Source organism: Colobus angolensis, unplaced genomic scaffold, assembly GCF_000951035.1.
Source record: "Colobus angolensis palliatus isolate OR3802 unplaced genomic scaffold, Cang.pa_1.0 Scaffold11, whole genome shotgun sequence".
In the NCBI taxonomy this organism is placed as follows: Eukaryota; Metazoa; Chordata; class Mammalia; order Primates; family Cercopithecidae; genus Colobus; species Colobus angolensis.
This window is the reverse complement of record NW_012112030.1, coordinates 14,166,147-14,186,124: the sequence shown is the minus strand read 5'-3', so window position 1 is coordinate 14,186,124 and position 19,978 is coordinate 14,166,147. Positions and strand designations below refer to the sequence as shown.

The 19,978-nt window shown below is 34.3% G+C and overlaps 1 protein-coding gene and 1 pseudogene across 3 annotated transcripts in view; both read right to left on the bottom strand.

Annotated features, from left to right (window-relative positions):
• PIK3C2G (phosphatidylinositol-4-phosphate 3-kinase, catalytic subunit type 2 gamma) overlaps nt 1–19,978 on the bottom strand; it is a 382,509-nt gene that overhangs the window by 354,187 nt on the left and 8,344 nt on the right. For all 3 annotated transcript variants that reach the window (XM_011954723.1, XM_011954732.1, XM_011954742.1), the window contains exons 3-4: nt 19,343–19,500; nt 16,321–16,435 (exon numbers count right to left, since the gene is read on the bottom strand). In XM_011954723.1, coding sequence (XP_011810113.1) covers nt 16,321–16,435; nt 19,343–19,500 — 273 coding nt within the window. The remainder of the gene's footprint in view (nt 1–16,320; nt 16,436–19,342; nt 19,501–19,978) is intronic.
• On the bottom strand, nt 7,991–8,760 carry LOC105520794 (annotated as a pseudogene).

Genomic DNA, 19,978 nt, shown 5'->3' with positions numbered 1-19,978 from the left:
TAGTCCTTAAGATGTTAATTTTACTTATATGGAAAATTCAGTAAATATTTGGGATAACTTGTTTCCAGCAATGCCAGACAAATAGACTATTAATCTGCAAAATGAATTAACAAAAATATATAGAATTATGTAGAATAATTATATAGAATTTACTATACTATGTAGTAAATTCTTTTAAAATGTTTCTATTTTAACATGCTGTTTATAATACTTAAAAAAACTTAGTACCTACCTATCTACTAGCCAAAATGGTGAATGTTAGTGTGTTCATGACATATGTTCAATGCCTATTCCTATCCCAACTGTTAGTCTAACCTAGATTCTTGTCCCTGGGATATCCATAGGGCTCTTACACTGTTCCCTGAGTTGTTTACATGACCAATCTAGACAAAAGGCATGACCCCTGCTTTTCTTCACTTGTTCTTGGAACTGCCGATTTCCCCTTCCTCCTTCCCAAAGGTCTGCTTCAAGGGCCATCCTCACAATCTATCATATGTACTGAAGTTCCTGTCCTTTCATCTCCCTCTACTCAACTCCATGCTAAGAGCTCTGTTTTCCTGTTCCTGCTATAGGAAGTGACTTAAGAGTAGTGCTTTCAAAGATTCCTTTTCTCTGTATGTTGAAGTCTTGATTCTGCACTCTGACACCAGTGCAATGACTTTAGTCTCATGCATGGCTACTGCGTGCTTACTTAAAACTGACTTTCTTTTTTTTTTTTTTTTTTTTGAGACGGAGTCTCGCTCTGTCGCCCAGGCTGGAGTGCAGTGGCCGGATCTCAGCTCACTTCAAGCCCTGCCTCCCGGGTTTACGCCATTCTCCTGCCTCAGCCTCCCGAGTAGCTGGGACTACAGGCGCCCGCCACCTCGCCCAGCTCGTTTTTTGTATTTTTTAGTAGAGACGGGGTTTCACTGTGTTAGCCAGGATGGTCTCGATCTCCTGACCTCGCGATCCGCCCGTCTTGGCCTCCCAAAGTGCTGGGATTACAGGCTTGAGCCACCGCACCCAGCCTGAACTGACTTTCTTTATTTCATCCACCTGCGTGTGTACTTTTTCCTAGAATTGCCAGATAATATACTGGATGTCTAGTGTGATGGTTAATATTGAGTGTCAACTTGATTGGATTGAAGGATGCAAATGTGTGATGGTTGATGTTGAGTGTCAACTTGATTGGATTGAAGGATGCAAAGTATTGTTCCTGGGTGTGTCTGTGAGGGTGTTGCCAAAGGAGATTAACATTTGAGTCTGTAGATTGGTCAAGGCAGACTCATCCTTAATCTGGATGGGCACGATCTAAACAACTGCCAGAATGGCTAGGTTAAAAGCAGGCAGAGGAACGTGGAAGGACTAGACTGGTTTAGCCTCCCAGACTACATCTTTCTGCCATGCTGGATGCTTCCTGCTCTCAAACGTCAGATTTCAAGTACTTCAGTTTTGAGACTCTTGGATTTTCATCCACAGACTGAAGGCCGCATTGTCAGCTTCCCTACTTTTGAGGTTTTGGGACTCGGACCGGCTTTCTTGCTCTTTAGCTTGCAGATGGCCTATTGTGAGATCTCCCCTTGTGACAATGTGAGTCAATACACCTTAATAAACTCCCCTTTATATATACATCTGTCCTATTAGTTCTGTCCCTCTAGAGAACACTTACTAATACATCTAGTATATACAAATTACAGAGAAACAATGAATGTTCTTAGTATATATTTCATGTATTTGATACATATTTATACTAAAGGTGTGTGTGTATATATATGTACACATATGCTGTAGTATTAAAATTTATTTCCACCTGTTTCTTTGCATATTTTCATACCCATACACACACATACACATACCCCTTTATACCATATAGGTATATATAGGTGTGTCTCTCTATATACATATAGAGATATTTAGATATAGATAGATGTATAGATATAATACCTTAATACTGTTTAGGTGTGTGTACGTGTGTGTGTATGTGTGTATGTGTGTGTATATATATATGTATATATACACCTTTAATATACCTATGCATAATATAATATATGAAACATATACTAAAAATATCTATGACTTTGAAATACAACTGGATAGCCTGTATTTTTATTTGCTACATCTGCCAGTTTTGCTGCTTTCAAAAACTAGGTCTTAGCTCTTTCCTTACCTTTGCTTCATTGTGTATGTCCTCGTGTGTGTGTGTGTCTGAATGTGTGTGTGTATTATGGAGTCTGGCACCATAATTATTAGATTTGGGTTAATAACAGATGTTGAAAAAGTGTTTTTTCTCTATAATTTTTTTTCAAATTATATTATAGGAATATATTCTCATGGGATACATCCAAATTGTACTCAACTCTACAAAATAAAAGAGATAAGAAAAATTCTTCCCTTTCCCCTTTTCTGGAAAAATAATTACCAAGAGCTTATTACACTTTCTTTGTAGGCTGAAATAAATAGGCAACACACATATTTCTGTTATAAATGAGAGAATCTTATTTTAGTCATGTCTCTAGTCTATAAACTCCTTTTAATTCATTTTTGGGACTTTGACTTTTAATCAGAAAAGTCTCAACTATCCAAGACATAGTAATGCCCTCTGCTATATTACTTTAGGTTTATATTAACTATATTTTTTCTTTTAGAATTATTTCCCTTCATGTGTTGGAATTATTTGAGCCATTTTTGAGTCTCTTCTTTCTCTATTTATCGTTAGAGGCTTGAGATTCATAAACATATTTTTACTTTCAGGTGGTTGCCTTTTTTAAAGAAAATGAAACATATCTTAAAGCTTTTCTATTGTAATCTCAATTTAATTACTATGTGACAGATACCCGGAAATAAAATTTAGAGCTTAATATGACATCAATTCAGTTCTCTCTTAGAACCTTACTACTGCTCAAGTAGAGATCACTTCAAATATTAGTTCCAGATTCTTTTATCACTTACTTGATGAAATATAAAAAGTAATAGATTTATTGATCAAAAAAGTTAAAGCTGGGAATTATAAAGAAGACACATATCTTAAAAATCGTTTATTTTTAAACTAAACACAACTAAATAGCCTCTCACTAGCCAAAGTTCTGATATTAGCATCAAGTCTTTGCTATTGGATGAAGGGTCAGCTGATGACAATTTTGTGTCATCTTTCTGATATAAAACAAATCTATAAGTAATTATCTTTAATTGCCTATTCTACTTTCTTAAATGTGGAGCAATTTCTTAGAGTCAAAGAACAACTTGAATGGAAAATCACTTTAGATTTTTATAATTATTTTTCTAGTCTAAGTTGTTTCCTCTACATTGAATTCAGCAACAATAGATTTTAATGGCTCTCCTTTATTAATTATCTTTTAAAATTTTTAACTCAATTTTCATAGAAACACTAACTTTCTTTGTTCACTCATATTTCATCACTCTGTAAATACTTCATTTGCTTACCTAAATAAAGTAACAATAGAACTGGCATAAAAATGTTCAGGAATAAACACAACTGACTCTAGGTACATTTACAACTCAACTTACAGAAGCAAAAGTGCATGGGCATAACATACTTTATAGTAAACTATTATGCTAGAGAAGCAGTTCTCCAAGTGTTGTCTACAAAACCCTCGAGCTACAAGAGACACTTCCTGGGTGTACATGCACTTGTAGGAAATAAAAATCAGCGTCACTTAAAAATATCCTAGATAAAATGGTAAAAAATATTAATTTTGTTAAATCTAAATCCTTAAATACATGTGTCTTTAATTTTCTATATGAACATACAGGAAAAACAGTTAAAGCATTTCTGCATACTATAATATAGAAGTTGTCTTCAGGAAAAGCCCTCTTGCAATTGCTTGAGTGGCAAGATAAGTAACTTTTTTCATGCAACAATTTTATTACATGAGAGAATTACAGAGAAACCGGGGTTATTCAGACAGGTGTTTGGCAGTCAAAAATGAACAAGCTAAGCTTGTCACTTTAAGGAAAACAACTTCAGAAGTAAGAATTTTGTAAAATTTGTATTTTCTACTATGAGCTTGCCGGCTTGCCAATACATAAAGACTTTCCTGGTGAGAAAAATGCTAATATTAAAAAATGTACTTTTTGATATTTAATAATAAAATATGGTAACATTTGGAAGATCTGCAGAATCCAACAAACATATTTGTCTAAAGTGACAATCCATGATGCCTCAAATCTTGCATGGGTAAAAAGGTTTATCAATAGGGCAAGACAGACCAATGGACTCTAAGTAGCCTAGTGTGAAAATTATTGATATTTTTAAATATTCCACACTGTAACTAAATTTTAAAAGATTACTACTTATTGATTTTGGTGTAGTAATAAAGAAAGATGTTCACAGTTATCTGAAAAGACTACTAAGATATTTATCTTTTCTGCAAATCCATATTTGTATGAGGTTAAATTTTCTTTACATACTTCCACTCAATCATGATAGTGCAACAGACTGAAGGGAAAAGCAGTCAATGGTCTTAATTAAACCAGATATTTAAAAGATTTCTAAACACATAACAATGCTACATTCCTCGCAAATTATTTTTGTTTTGCAATATATAGTATCTATAATAAAAATATTTTATGTGTATTTACATATAAGTTTATCATTATTTTTAATCCAAATAATAAATGTGTACTTAAAAAATTTCTCAATTATAATTTCCAACATGGTAAATAATGATAGACAAAGTCCACAAAAATTCTTTTTGGGGTACTCAAAGGATTCTGAGACCAAAATGTTTGATAGCTACTCTTCTAGAACAAACAATGAATTATGGGCCTTAATCATGCTGTTTTGTAAAGGACATAAAGAATGTTAATTCAGCAAGTGAAGCAAGCAGAGATAGATAAAGGAGACTCTACTAATATCTTTCTTTTTTTAAAAAACTGTATTTTAGAACTTTTTAAGTAATTATGTTAACCATTGATCTGTATTCCATAGGGCTTCATTGTTTATTTTGCTGAAGTACATCTTTAAATAATTTTTGGAGAGATAATTTGTGGACGTAAAATGTTTTTATTTCTGAAAATGTCTATTTTTACATTGTCCTTGAATGCTGGCTTATTGTTAGTTCTAGAATTCTAGGTCAAATTATTTTCATAAAATAATATTGTACTAGAATTATCAGTTAAGATTAAATCTCTGCTGTTGTTTAAAGGACACAGAGTTTCCATCACACTTTTTAAGAGCTGTGAACTACTCCTTTTACCACATGGCAAGACCACAATTTTGATCAGTTTGTGTTTAACGATCTAGAGCTATACTGTCTAGTATAGTGGTTAGTGAATACAAGCAGCTACTAATCACTTGCAATGAGGCTACTTTTAAATAAGAAATGCTATAAGCATAAAATACACACTAGATTTTCAAGACTTGTCATATTAAATAATGTAAAACATCTCAACGATTTTCTTTATTTTGATTACACGTTAAAATGATAATATTTGAAGTACATTGAGTTAAAGAAACTGTACTATTAAAATTTATTTCCACCTGTTTCTTTGTATATTTTTTCCTTGTGTCTAGTAGAAAATTTAAAACTCTTAAGTGGCCTATATGATAATTTTGTCAAATAGTGCTATCTAGAGAAAATGAAAAAGAGAGAAAAAGCAAAAAAGAATAGAAAGAAGGGTGGGAATTTAATAAGTGAAATAAAAAATGAATTTTTGTTTGAGAATTCTAGATACCAGAAAAGATAAGAAGAAAGGTTACCATACCAAGAGAAAGAGAAATGAAAGGCATGGACCCTAAGGTGGGTAATGTGGAGAGAAGGGTTGCGCTCTAAGAACAGGCCACATTGGGAATTACAATGCTTATAGTATGAGCACAGGAATTATTCATTTGAGGTTGTACACACCAGGTGTTTTTCTCAATCTGGTAACATTCCAAATATGAGCACTACCTATGTTTTATTTAATAATCATCTATGAAGCTTCAGTTGTTAAACGAACTGAATGTCTATGATACAATAAAAAGTTTAGGCTTTTTCTTCCCATATTCTAGGAAACCAAACTTTCTGTATATGAATTATTTATTCTCTCTACACATATTTGATTCCCTCTATCTGCTAGTTACTATCTTAGGAATTATTATGAGTATACTTGTCATTTAAAATGAACACTGAGAGGCTGAATTCTTGCACATAATTACCCTTATTTCCTATTCCTAAATAGCTCATGTTATTTTAGAGTATTTCTGAGGAAATATGTTTATGTAAAGAGAGATTAATGATCTTAACACCAAAAAATAGTAAGTACTCAAATCTGTCTTATGAGCAAGAAAGCATCCTAAATAACATTCAAACTATGAATATTGATTCTCATTGCCCTAGCCGCTCCTTGTAAACCCACATTTGAAAGCGATGCTCTTTTGTTGGAATAAATACTTATCCTTATTTTATATAATTTGAATTAAGCTAAGATGTTCTTCATTCTTACATGCAAGAACTAGTCACAGAGGTGTATTGTGAAATATTAAACTCATGTATAGAAAATAAACTATTTCAATTTGATTTTATAAATACTGAAAACAAGGATTGCTGACAGCTTCTGAAGGTATTTCTTTAAGAAAACTCAGTAACTAAGCTGGACTTAAAATCTTTGGGATAACCAAGTCAGGAATGTAAGGTGAATATAACAAAATATTAAAATAATATTAGTATTATAGTACTACTCAGCGTATTTTTCAGATAGCTATGTACATGTGCATACATTTGGCACATGTACACACATTTGGTATGTGTGCCTTGAAAATTTCTACATTGTTAAATCTGCCATATCCTTAATTTGAGTAAACTGGTCTTTGCAACTAATAAAATAGCTGTGTATTTTGTGCTCAAAGTGGTATTTGGAGCTGACTCAGCATAGACAAAGATCAATATGTTGTTTCACTAAACCAGAGCTCCTGAGTTTATTGTTATTTTGCCTTCGGGAGAGCTATGAATAGGAAAAGTCAAACTTCATGACTTGGAGAGACAAGAATAGGTTCAGTCCTAAAACTAGGGCTTTTAGGCATGAGGTGGTTAGTAGAGAAGAGTCAAGCTTTTGAACAAAAATCCTGTATGGGACATAAATTGATACCAGCAGCTAATGCTCAAGAGGGATTTGGACCAAGGAGATCTGAAACTTTATACTCAAACGCACTATTTTTCTTAAGACTTCCCACAAGTCTATGAAAAGGCAACTATCCCTCACGCCTCCTCACTCAAATATGGTTAGTTTTCTTCATACATACAGTATATACGCATTTCTTAAAATTCAAAAAATTGAACATTCTGCAAAGAATTTATTATTTTGGGGGGGTATAAAAATTTATTATACATAAAGAATATTACCACTAACAAATGCAGACAGGCTAGGACATGGTACTGGGTGGAGGACGGCTAGCTCGTTGGAAGGTGAAAGGTTTGGGTGGCATGGGCTTCATGCCACGCTGATTGGTCAGTAGACGAGGGCACATGCCAAACACCATAGGGCATCAGGGCATCACATGTGGCTCTGTGTGCCCACAAGTGTTCCCTGTCTCATCTGGGCCTTCGAAGGGAGCACACCCAGAAGCGAGCAACTGAAGTGAAGGGGCTTCCTAAGGTGCCTCTTCCAGGCTTGTCTCTGAAGTCACAGCAACACCATTTTAAGCAATATGTTAAATCGGATGATTTCCACAAACTATCCACGAAGTTTCTGACCATCACAATTCAGTGAAGTAAAAACACTGAGTTACAGGCTGTGGGAAGAGAAGGCAGCACCAATGGAGGCACCTTCTAATCCTGGTTGTTCTAGGGGCAGGGAGAGGGGAAGGTCTTTTTTAAACCAAGCCCCTCATTTCAATGTACAAAAGAATTACTCTGATCAATATTAAATTGCATTGAAAACAAAATGGACTAAAAAGGAAATTCTACTCTATGTTGGGGTGGAAGTGGGAGGAACGAATGAGTCCTTCGAAGCAGGAAGGGAGACAGCAGGGGGAAGGTTCTGTGCCTGTGACCCCAGCTGGTCACTCAGGCTGCTACATTTTTACTTTTGGTGGTTTCAGGAAGGTCCGATTTTTCTTCTCTTTCTTCTCCTTTGTATTGGCTTGGAAGTTTCGCCAGCTGTCCACACGACCATCTCGACTTTCCTCAAAGTTTTTCTGCCACTCTCTTTCCCGTTTGGCTTTTTCTTGAGCTTCAATCTCTTCTTCCCTTTGTCGTTTCCTTTCATGCATCTCTTTGGCTTCTCTCTCTTTCCTTTTAATTTCCAGCTCAGCAAAGAGTTTCACTGTCTGTTTATATACAGCTTGTTTGAAAAGTTCAGGATCGTCCTCCTCTACAATTGCAGGTTTTCCTTCCTTCTTTCATTGTTTTTTTTCGCTCTTTCACAGTGTGTTCCACGTATTCTTTTCCTGCCCGAATTACATCCAGGGCCCTCTTCTTTTGCTCCTGATGCAGTAGCAACTTGTAAGCTTTGTCCACAGCTTCAAAAGCCTTTTGTGCTCTGTCAGCATCATCTTGATTTTTGTCAGGATGCACCAAGATGGGTAACTGCCGAAACCTCTTTTTTGTTTCCTCATCTGTAACTTCAGGATCTATCTGAAGAACCTCAAATGGGTTCAAATTGAAGTAAGAGGAACCAGGATGGGTCAGTCCTTTCAATCCGATTTTTCGATGTTAGAACCGAGTCTCTCTTCTCTATTTGTTTCACCTCAGTGTAGAAGGTCATAAAGGCTTCCTCGGTGCTGCCTCGCTGCCCGAAGTCCCGCTCTCTCCTGAAGCCGCCATTTCCCCGGCCCAGCCACCAAGTTAATTTTTTTTTTTTAATCTGGAAAAAAGTTTTACAACAACCCTCAAGTTTGCAATGCTCTCCCTACTAAGTTACAGCAGTCACAAAAGACAAGTAGTAACATAACTATATAAATGAAGTTACTAAGAAAGTCAGTAAAAAAAAGTAACAGTGGTGACACTGTCACTTTGTATCTTTCACAGAAAACATACACTAAGCCCCAAGGAGCTCTTTTTGTGGGGGGTATGGTATGCGAAATTTATGATATAGTCATTATACCAGGAGATCAAATATGCAGATTTCATTCTATCCTAAGGTTTTATTATTTTTTTTGCCCACAAAATCTCCAGCGGAGAAACATCCTACTACAGACTTTACAAATAAAAAACAATACATGAGCAATGTTTTGTCTTATTAATGTGATTTCAGCTAATTTGAAGTAATATGTAATTCAAAAGTTCTTTAATCACTTTATTTTATTTAAGAAAAACAGAGAATTGGGTCATTTAAACTTTTATTAATTCAAAATTGGGAAGATTTAATAATTCTTAGCTTCTAAAACTAGACAGTGCTTTTGGGTAACAAAAATAATGTGACAGCTACATTTTGGTATTATATATCTACAATAATATTAAATTATGTACCTACATTCACATGTAATTTGCCATATCTTCTTGGAACACTCATGCAACAGCTTTGAGATTCCTTTGACCAAGTTTATTAGTTGATGATGCTTGTGCAATTCAGCTTTTTAAAAAACTTGGGGCTGAAATACGCCATCATTTTTACAAGTAGCTTTTAATAATAATAAACAAACTTTATTTAGCACAAGGTCTTTCTTTGGGATTTCACTTTCAAGTGAAGGAATATATCTGCATATGAAGACATTTGTTCTAGCACAGAGTTATTGAATTAAAACCAAATGCAAGTTGTATGGTGTGTTATTTTTGTGGTCATTAGCTCTTTACTGCAGAGGTAAACCAAAGTTAATTATAGAATATTAGGTAAAGCACTATGAAGGAGATTAAAAAAGAAATTAAAGTCATTCAAGAAACTCTTATTGAATGATTTATTAACAGAACACACTTTTTTACTATGTGTGAGATAGCTCAAAGTTATGATATGTTCCTTTCTATCCTCCCACAAGGTTCTGTGATTTTATAAGTGGAGGAGTAGAGTTATGTAAAAGAGAAATGCACTTCATCTCTTTCTTTGCTCAAAGTAAGTCTTAAAAGTTGGAATGAATTTTAATATTTGAAGTCTTAGGCTGTAACAAATTTGCTGGAAGTAATCAATTCGTTCAAGTTTGCTAAGTGAAATCGTTAATTTCACTGAGAAGAAAAAAGACTCTTCTTCCCCAGCAATATATACAATGCAGTTTTACTGCTAATGAGTGTAATCTATTACTTCAAACTGTATGTATTATGACTTAGTCTTTTTCTCACTGGTAATTAATAGTTTTATTTTTACTCTGAGTACAAGACAATTTCAATTTATAATCAAATGTTTAATGAACAAATTAACATAACTTGGGTCGGGCATGGTAGCTCACTCCCGCAATCCCAGCACTTTGGGAGGCCGAGGCGGGTGGATCAGTAGAGGTCAGGCATTTGAGAACAGCCTGGCCAACATGGTGAAACGTCATCTCTACCAAAAATACAAAAATTAGCTGGGCATGGTGGTGTGTACCTGTTGTCCCAGCTACTCGGGAGGCTGAGGCAGGAGAATTGCTTGAACTCAGGAGGCAGAGGTTTCAGTGAGACGAGATTGTGCCACTGCACTCCAGCCTGGGTGACAGAGTGAAGACTCCATCTCAAAGAAAAGAACAAATTAATATAAATTGTCATGAGATTAGTTAGAACTTTTTTTTTAAAAAATAAAGTTTTTTGAAAAGGATTATTTTAGAATTTTAATTAAAAGAATTTAATTTTGTAAAACTATTTTTGTACTCTAATAAAAGGAATGCATCGTCTCTACCAGTCCCAGAGAGAAAAACAAGACTCTCAAGTAGATAGGAAGATCATTCTAATCAATGCTGGCAAGTATGTAGAGAAAAGGGAGCTCTTATACACTGTTGGTGGGAATGTAAATTACTACAACCATTATGGAAAATAGGATGGAGGTTTTGCAAAAGGCTAAAATAAACTACCATGCAATTCAGGAATCCTACTAATGGGTATTTATTCAAAAGAAAGGAAATTAGTATACCAAAGGGATACCTGCACCTCCATGTTTATTGAAATATGATTCACATTAGCCAAGATATGGAATCAACCTAAGTATTCATCAATGAATGAATAAATAAAGATGTGGTATATATACACAATGGAATACTCTTCAATTATTTAAAAAAGAAAGCTGTCAATTGCAGCAACATGGATGGAACTAGAGGCCATTATGTTAAGTAAAACAAGCCAAAATCTTCTCTTCTAGCTTTTTTGAATATACAATAATTGTTGTTAACTGTAGTCAAACTACTGTGCTCCCAAATACTGGAACTGATTCATTCTATCTAACTATATGTTTACATGTATTAACCCTCCTCTCTTCATCCTCTCCCCATCCCACACCCTTCCCAGCCTCATAACTATAATTCTACACTCTAACTCCATGAGATAACCATTTTTAGTTCCCACATATGAGTGACCCCCTTCTACAAAGAAATGATAAATGTTTGAGGTGGTGGATATTCTAAATATCTTGACTTGATCATTATACATTCTATGTAGATATTCAAATATCACATGTACCTCATGAATATTTACAGTGTATCAATAAGAAAATAAGTCATAAAAAGAAACCACAGCTGTAGAGAAAAAAGAAAATCACAGGAGTGGTTTTTTGGTTAGGATGAGAAACAGAAATACCTGCACTCCTAGTAAATATTTGGCTAGAGAATAATAAGAGATAAAATTATGAAGAAGCATTATACTTCATATATTATCAATGTATTTATGAAGAAAAAACTCATGTGAGATGGTTACAAGTATAGGTGAAGGTGCAACTGTTACTCTCTGTAAAAAAGAGAGATGCAGGGACAGTCTAGGAAATAGTAGTTTCATTTTCTAGGACCTCATATTTATGCTACATTCAATGGGAAAGAAAAGATACAGTTCTCATCCTTGAGCTCACTGGAAAAACTGACTGGGATCAAGCTATTGCATAAGAGTATGGACTCCTTTCTCCATAGTAATGAAATCGGAAGTTGAAGAACAGGAACATGATTAAAATTTTTAATATTTTTTTAATGAAACAGATGATTTCTTTTTTTCTATTATTTCTCACACTGCTAACAATTTTGTATTAAGCTTCCATGAACCTATGACAAAATTGATAGTTTCAGTTCTGATTCTTTAATTTGCTCTGTGTTCATTATATAGTGTATTATTTAAAATCAGACAGGGAGAGTGAAAGTAAGAAAGTGAGAGAGAGAGAGAAAATGAAAGGGAGAATAAGAATGAGTGAGTCATGGGATATTTTAAATGAGAGAAAAGGTTTTATGATACTAAATTAAAATAAATGTTAAATAAGTTGCAAAAATAGTATAGTTATATTTAAAGGCAAAGAATTAGGCAGAAAATTTAGAGGAATGGTACTACAGAGATGGACCGCCCCACCCCCCACTGTGGAGGTAGACAAGCATTGTACTGAGATAGAAGAAGAGGCTGGGACCTGTCTGTGTTGGCTGTAGGTAAATTTGTGCTGGGGGCTGCGTTGGGGCAGCTTGAAGTGGAAACTCAACATTGGTCTGAGTCTGAGGTGTCCCATTTGATACTGGGGCCTGGAACTGGCCCCGTTTCCTGTTTCCTTGGCTCTGTGGCAAGGGATTTCCATCTATATCATACTTACAGCAGCAAGTACTTGCCCAAAGTTTACCTTTATGACAACGCGGGCAAACAGTAACAGGAGCATTTGGCTGTGTTTTTGAGCCGGCTTGTCCACTTTTAAGTTTCTAACAGTGCAATTTTTTTGAGTATGACCAAGTTGACTGCAATTAAAGGAGGCTCCAAGAAAAGAATCCGTCGAGTCAGTCTGATTGCCGTCCTTCATGGCCCGTGCCACATAATTGCTTTGTGGGTCTCCGATCCAATGCCTTCACAAGCTTTAATATATGCAGGCAACACCTCATGATCAGGTACATTTTGTCACTGGATGGAACGCATGGCTGTTTTACACTCATGGTTCGCATTCTCAAAAGTTACCATATGAAGGAGAATACCCTGAGCACACTCATCAGAGACAGATTTTTGAACAGCATCTTGTAATTTAGCCACAAAATCAGGACACAATTCATTGTGACCCTGTTTAACAGTAGTAAAAGACACAGGAGCTTGACCTGGGGTGCCTAATTTATCCCAAGCTCTCATACACACCTTTGTTACTTGTTCCGTGGCAAGAGCATCAAAACCTAATTGGGCAGGAGTATCAGAGTAATTATCAGAGCGTGTGAGCTGAGCCTGAGTAATTAGAATGCCATCAGCCTGATTTAGCTGAACCTGCAGACGGGCCTCCTCTGACCACCAGGTATGGAACTGTAAATGCTGAGATGGAGTTAGAACAACTTTTGCCAAAAGGTCCCAGTCTAAAGGAAGCAAAATGACCTCAGTACAAAGAGTCTGTAATACCATCTTAACATATGGAGAAATAGGACCATACTGAGTACAAGCATCCTTGAATTCTTTTAAAAAGCTAAGACTGAGTGGCGCATATCGAAGCACTTGTACCCCTTGAGCATTAGGAGGTTCCAGTGCAACCGGATAAGCCCACGCCTCTAATCTACTTGTTTGTTTGTTGTGGCATAATAAGCATTGTATGGAAGTTTCAAGAACAGGGACATGAGACAGAGTAGGCATAGAAGTGACAGGAAAAGTATGTGTAGATTAGGGAAACTGAGGTTGAGGAGGTTGGACTGACTGGTATGAGAGTGTGAGAAAGGGTCATTGGGGGAGCAGAAGAGGCAGAAGCATACTGGTGATCATTGATAAATGAAAAAGGAAATTTTGATTTGCTAGGAAAATTATCTTTCTTAATTTTGCAATGTTATAAGGTATAAACATCTTTATTAATTTGCTGATTAGATCTAGTTTTTATACCATGTACTGTTCTGGAAAAGAGGATAATTTTTGGAGAGTCTAAGTTCTTAAGTCATTATTCTTGACTTCTAATATATCAGTACTTGAAATGTGGACTGTAGACCAGCAGCATGGATATCAGCAGATGCTTGTTAGAAATGAAAAGCCTCAGGCCTCACCCAGACCAACTGAAATCAGAATTCTTTTGCTAACAAGATCCTCAGGTGACACTTTAAAGTTTGAGAACACTGTGTTAATATCAGAATAATTGTGAAACTTCTATATGCATTATATGGGTTCATAGTCATATTTATTTACATTTCCCCCTTTTCAGGATTTTAATGTGTTACCTCACTAACCCTGAGAAATATAGGGTCTTAACTAATACACCGATATAACACTGCTATGTGTGTAGTCATATGTTTCATGATCTATTTGACCATTATTTTGAAGTATTATCAGAAAATTAGCACTTTCCCCAGCCGAATACTCCAAAGGAAGTATAATTCTGTAAGTTTTAGAGTCTAAATTTTTACTTATTGCACTGTTAACTTATTACATGCTACCTGTGTTCTCTGTATAAAGAACTTTATGAACAGATTTCCAAGTCTTTAAGTACACATATTTTAGACAAATTACATAGGAATACACTAAAAGTAATATTTGAATGATTAATATATATTCCTTTATATACTAGAAAAAACAGTAATAAATATTCTGCACATTAAGTTCTATCAATACAAGTAGGCTATTACTCTTCAATAATATGCAAATCCTTGATATACACAAATGTTTCAATGTCCATTAGGGAATAAATGACTATATTTAACATACATTAACATTTGGTAACTTTTCTATCTTAATAAAACCCAATTAAAGAAATTTTAATATGATTAAATGACTATGAAAACATTAAAATGTACATTTATCAGTTAAATATTGAGCCATCTATTTATGAATAATTTACCTATTTAAAACAGTGATTAAATCAAGGTGTGTACATTTTCTCCACATTATACTTTTCCAAATTTCTATCTCTTTAATACAATTGCTTTCTGGATGATATTTCCTACTGCTAAAACTTAATGCAAATATTTGACAATGTTTTGCTCTTTGGATCTAACGTTTTGGCACCAAGAAAAGTCCAGATGTACATGTGGAAAACTGCACATTCAAAAGATGAGTTTTAATGAGTAATCAATATAAGGTTAAATTTACTAAAATACTTTCCTGTGCTCATTGGATTTACTGTCAAAATCGTATGTTGGGAGAAGGTGGCAGACCAGTGACTAAGTGTGTTAATAAGTTCAAATAAAAAAGGAAAAGGGAATATCTGTGAAATTAGTGCAACAAAATATATGTAATTTCATATAAATATTTACTATTTTTTGATGTATCATTATTATAAAATAATTATTATAAAAATGTTATTGAAATATTTTAATATATTTTGTTATTAAAATAATAAAATATTATTTTTCCCACAATAAAGAAAATCATTAGTCTTAAAAGACATTCACTGTTAACATTGCACAATAAACAACTGGATTTACTAATAAGAATGTCATCAAATTTATCAAACTCCCAAAAGATAATTTCAAGCACATTCATGATAGAACAATGACAATGATGATGAGAATTTCAAAAGAAATACGTTTTTACTTCCATAAGATGGTTTTCAATCTTTAGATACTTGTAGAGATGCAAAGGGGATATATAAATAGGAATCTAATGTATTAAACATTTTAGTGTTTAATACTTTACTGTTTAGAATAACTATACAATACCAGCAGAGAAATATTTGTTTTCTTAAAGCTGTATTATCTGCTCAAGGCTGGTCTGTAGGAATTTCAGGCAAATAGTTATTTTGGTAAACTAAAAGATGATGTTTTTTATCAAATAAGTATTTGAAGTTGACATACATGAGAACAGACTTTTCCAATTGTTTTTAATGAGCTGCCTCAACAAAGAAATGGTGTTTTAGAACTAACTCTTCTATAAAAAGTAAGTTATAATGCTTATACTTAAGGCCCCTGTGATTTTAAAAAATCAGTATTTAACCAACATACAAGTATTATTCCAACCAAAAAAGTACTTATCACCAAAGAATTTATTTACTTAGCTGTGATCAGTTCTAATAAGCTTTATTACAGGTAGGAGGAGCAACTTGTCCTAGTTTGGGACTTTACTGGTTTCAAAGCTGAAATTCCCACATCCTGAGAGCTACCTCAGTCCTAAGCAACCTGGAATGGTCGGTCACCCTAGTCACAGGTCATTTAAATATTTGTTTTCATAAATAATCATAAAATAAAATAAAGTCAAGAATAAGACTGTTAATATGATTTAGAAAATTTCAAATTCACTGCAAAGGGGGTAAAATTGATGTAATTATGCTGATTATAAGACTATAATGTCTGCGTAACGTCTGTTTAAAACAAAACCAAAAACAAGTGGTAACTTAATATTTACAGATTATAACATAATCAAAATTGTATAAAATACTTACTTTTGTAAAAATTCTTCAGAGCCACATACATTTAGAATATGATCTTTGGGCAGTAACTGGTCATTTGTACAAAAATGCAGAATTTCTGCAATTAGATCTTTGACGAGATAGTTAGCTGAAGGCAAAGAAGAATAATAAAAGTCAATAAAAGTGTATCATACTGACTAAGAAAAGTTTTTGAGCACAAAATATGACCAACACAGTACAAAGGATTGTAACTGTCTAGCTTCATCAAGGGGAATTAAACTGAGACTCATCTCACTTATCAGTTTGGTTAGATTTAAAGATATTTGGGGAAAATGTTGATTGCAATTCCTTCGGTCAGTTCTGTATTCATGTAATATAACAAAGCTAGGTATTGTGTTTCTCATGTTAAAGCCCTTGGTACACTGTAGTTCTGCATCAAAATCTACTGCAGTTTCCCTTAGGGACTTGGGAAATACACTCAGGAACTTGAGTAGAGCCAGGCAAAAGTTCCAGGGGGTGCTTTATTCTTTCCATTTTTCAACCTAAGTGAGATGTATTGCTCCTTCTTAGGGTATCAGCATGATAAAAGGATTCTGAATTAACTGGAATATTTTCAGGGCATTTATACTAGTTAATATTCATATTCATGCCATGACATTAAGACAATTCTGTGATGATTGAGATGTTCTTATCAATGTTCTGTCACTGAGACATGGAAATAATATAGACTTTTCATTTTTTAGTTGATCTATGTGAATAAGTTATTTCGCTTTTTTGACCTAGTTTCCTCATCTGTTAAAATAGGGTTTATAATAGCACGATTTATTTTTCTCAAGAATCTAGTGCGAAGCTATCATAAAAAAAAATAGACAAATATGGTCAGTAAATTTAAAAGTGTTATGCAGGTTATATTCACTCTGGAATATAATGTTAGTGCTAATATTAATAATAGCTATATTTTACTAAGCAATTACTCTATTAAGTTCTTTACATGTAATTTCTTGATTATTGTACCTTTTATGTAGGTATTATATCCCAAGTTTCAAAGATGAATTGACAGATTTTCAGGAAAGCTATGCAAATTTGTAGAGATTACACAGTTAGTGTTAAGTATCACACTTAAACAATATCGGTTTACTCCAAGGTCTGTGCCCTTAATGACTCCAAGTCTCCACAATTGGTTGTTCTCTAGACTCTAAACAAGATCAGTCAGACTCCAAAGCCACCGTTGGTTTTTATTCCTTTGTCATGTAGTAATGACTCCAGGTTCTATCTTGAACAGCTATATTGTAGAAACTTTAATGAATAACTGCTCTCTCTCTCTCTCCACCTTTTTCTTTAGAACTCAAAATGTAGACATGCTATAGGGTAAAGTCATTTGTCTTCTCATGTTCACATACCATAATCTCCCCTTTTAAGCTCTTACATGAACATGCTATTTAATAGTGGCCAGCAACTGAAGACAACATGACCCAACCTTTGGTCTTTCTGACTGGATCAAAGTGCAGCACCATTGATCTTGACTGAATAATCAGAATCTGGCTTTTAGGAACTGGGAGTTGGATCCCATAGAGATACTGAACTGTCTGTAGATAGCTAGCCTAGTAGCTTGGCTTCCCACTTGTTTTGGATAAGCAAAGGAAATGAGTGACCAGAGAGTGAAAGACATATGAGAAGCAATTATATGAAATGAAATAAGATGCACACAGGAATTTTGGGCTGCTTGGTTATCTGTGTTTTTCATATATTCCTAATTGCTGAAATTCATACACTTGAATTCTATAATAAATCCATATATGTATGTATGTGTGTGTGTGTGTGTATGTATATATATATATGTATGTATTTTTTTTTTAATTAAGTTTTGCTCTTGTTGCCCAGGCTGGAGTACAATGGTGCGATCTCGGCTCACCACAACCTCCACCTCCCAGGTTCAAGCGATTCTCCTGCCTCAGCTCCCCTAGTAGCTGAGATTACACGCATGTGCCAGCACGCCTGGCGAAGTTTTTGTATTTTTAGTAGAGACAGGGTTTCTCCATGTTGGTCAGGCTGATCTCGAACTCTTGACCCCAGATGATCCGCCTGCCTCGCCCTCCCAAAGTGATGGGATTATAGGCATGAACCATTGTGCCCAGCCCCTATATTCTTTAAAAACATTTTTTTTTTTTTTTTTGGTTAAGCTAGCAGGAATTGGTTTCTTTTCATTTCAAACCAAGAGGGTCTTGACTAATATACCAATATAATACTGCTATGTTTGTAGTCATCTGCATTAGCTCACAACCTTGAATAGAGTAAGAAAGAAGCACAATAATAACAGTACTTAATAAATAAAAGAATATATTTAATGGATCATTATGTGTCAGGAAATAGTTTCCTGTTAATATGTAGAAACTCACTTAATAGCAATCTAAATGTTTAAAGAGCTAATACTGTTTTGCAAAATAGTGGACTATAACAATGAAGTAAGATACTAAAGAACTTTACAGATATTCTAAAACTTTAGAAAAGTAAAAATCCTTAGGCAAATTTGATAAAATATAAATTCCTGGATTTCATCCCCAGAGACTGAATCAATAGGTTTGCTAATTCTGATGGAGGTATGTTACACCATGCTACTAGATTCCTCATTGTGGAAATAGAGATTCTGTGTAAGAATGTCTATTCTACCTCACAATTTATATTTATATTTCAAGGAAATATTTGTTCCTACTAGATAGAAGCAGCCATTTTTACTTTAGTACCATCTTTATCTAGAATCTTTTTGAAATTCATTTTTTAATATATTAAAAACCTGCTATACTTGCTATTAAGCATTTTATAGCAGGAAGATAAAATATTGTGGGGTGAGCTATGTGAAGATACTTCTTGAAGAAAATAGTTCTGCTTTCCTCCCTTAAATATTAACAAAAGGCTCCCTGATGTTTTCTTCTTATTTCACTTCAGGGAAAAACAGTAGCTAATATTATTTTTAAATCATTTCAGACTTTGAATTCAAGGCTACGTAGCCAGTACCAGCTTTGTAGAGACTTGTAGACTAATTTGCAAAGTTGCTTACCACATGGCATAAAATGAAGAGGTTGTGTTGAGTTATCAATAAAAATATGTATATTAAACTTGGTCTTAGAAAAGAGCTGATACGGAAATGCTGTAGTAGTGCTCCAGATCTTCCCAGAATTGAAATTAATGTCAGCTGCATGATATCTTTCTCTGATTCTGAAAAATATATGTTAAGAAAAATACTTAGGACAAGACCTACAAGACACAGTTTAAAACATATTGCCCACAATATAATCATAAGAAACTTCATGTAGTGTTTTGCTCTAAAAGACTTAAAACATGAAAGGAATCAGTAATTGATTTGTGGTGCAGTGCATCTAGCTAGTCCAGATTGGTAGACATTGCAATTATACCAAAAACAAGCGTAAAAGACTGTTCCTTAGGCTTTCCCAGGAGCATCTCATTTGAAATAATTAAGAATTCATTGTCATAACATGAAACGTGAGGATTCACTCTGAATATTATTACTTGCTTCATTTACATTGCTTTTAATGCCAGAGTTCTTCCTCTTAGATTTCTTTCACGCCTAATTTTGTCAAGCTGCAAGTCACTTGTTTTGATTTAGAAATTTTGGCAAATAAATTCTCTTGTTCTTGTCAAGTTTGTAAATACTATTCTTGTCTCTCCATTTTCT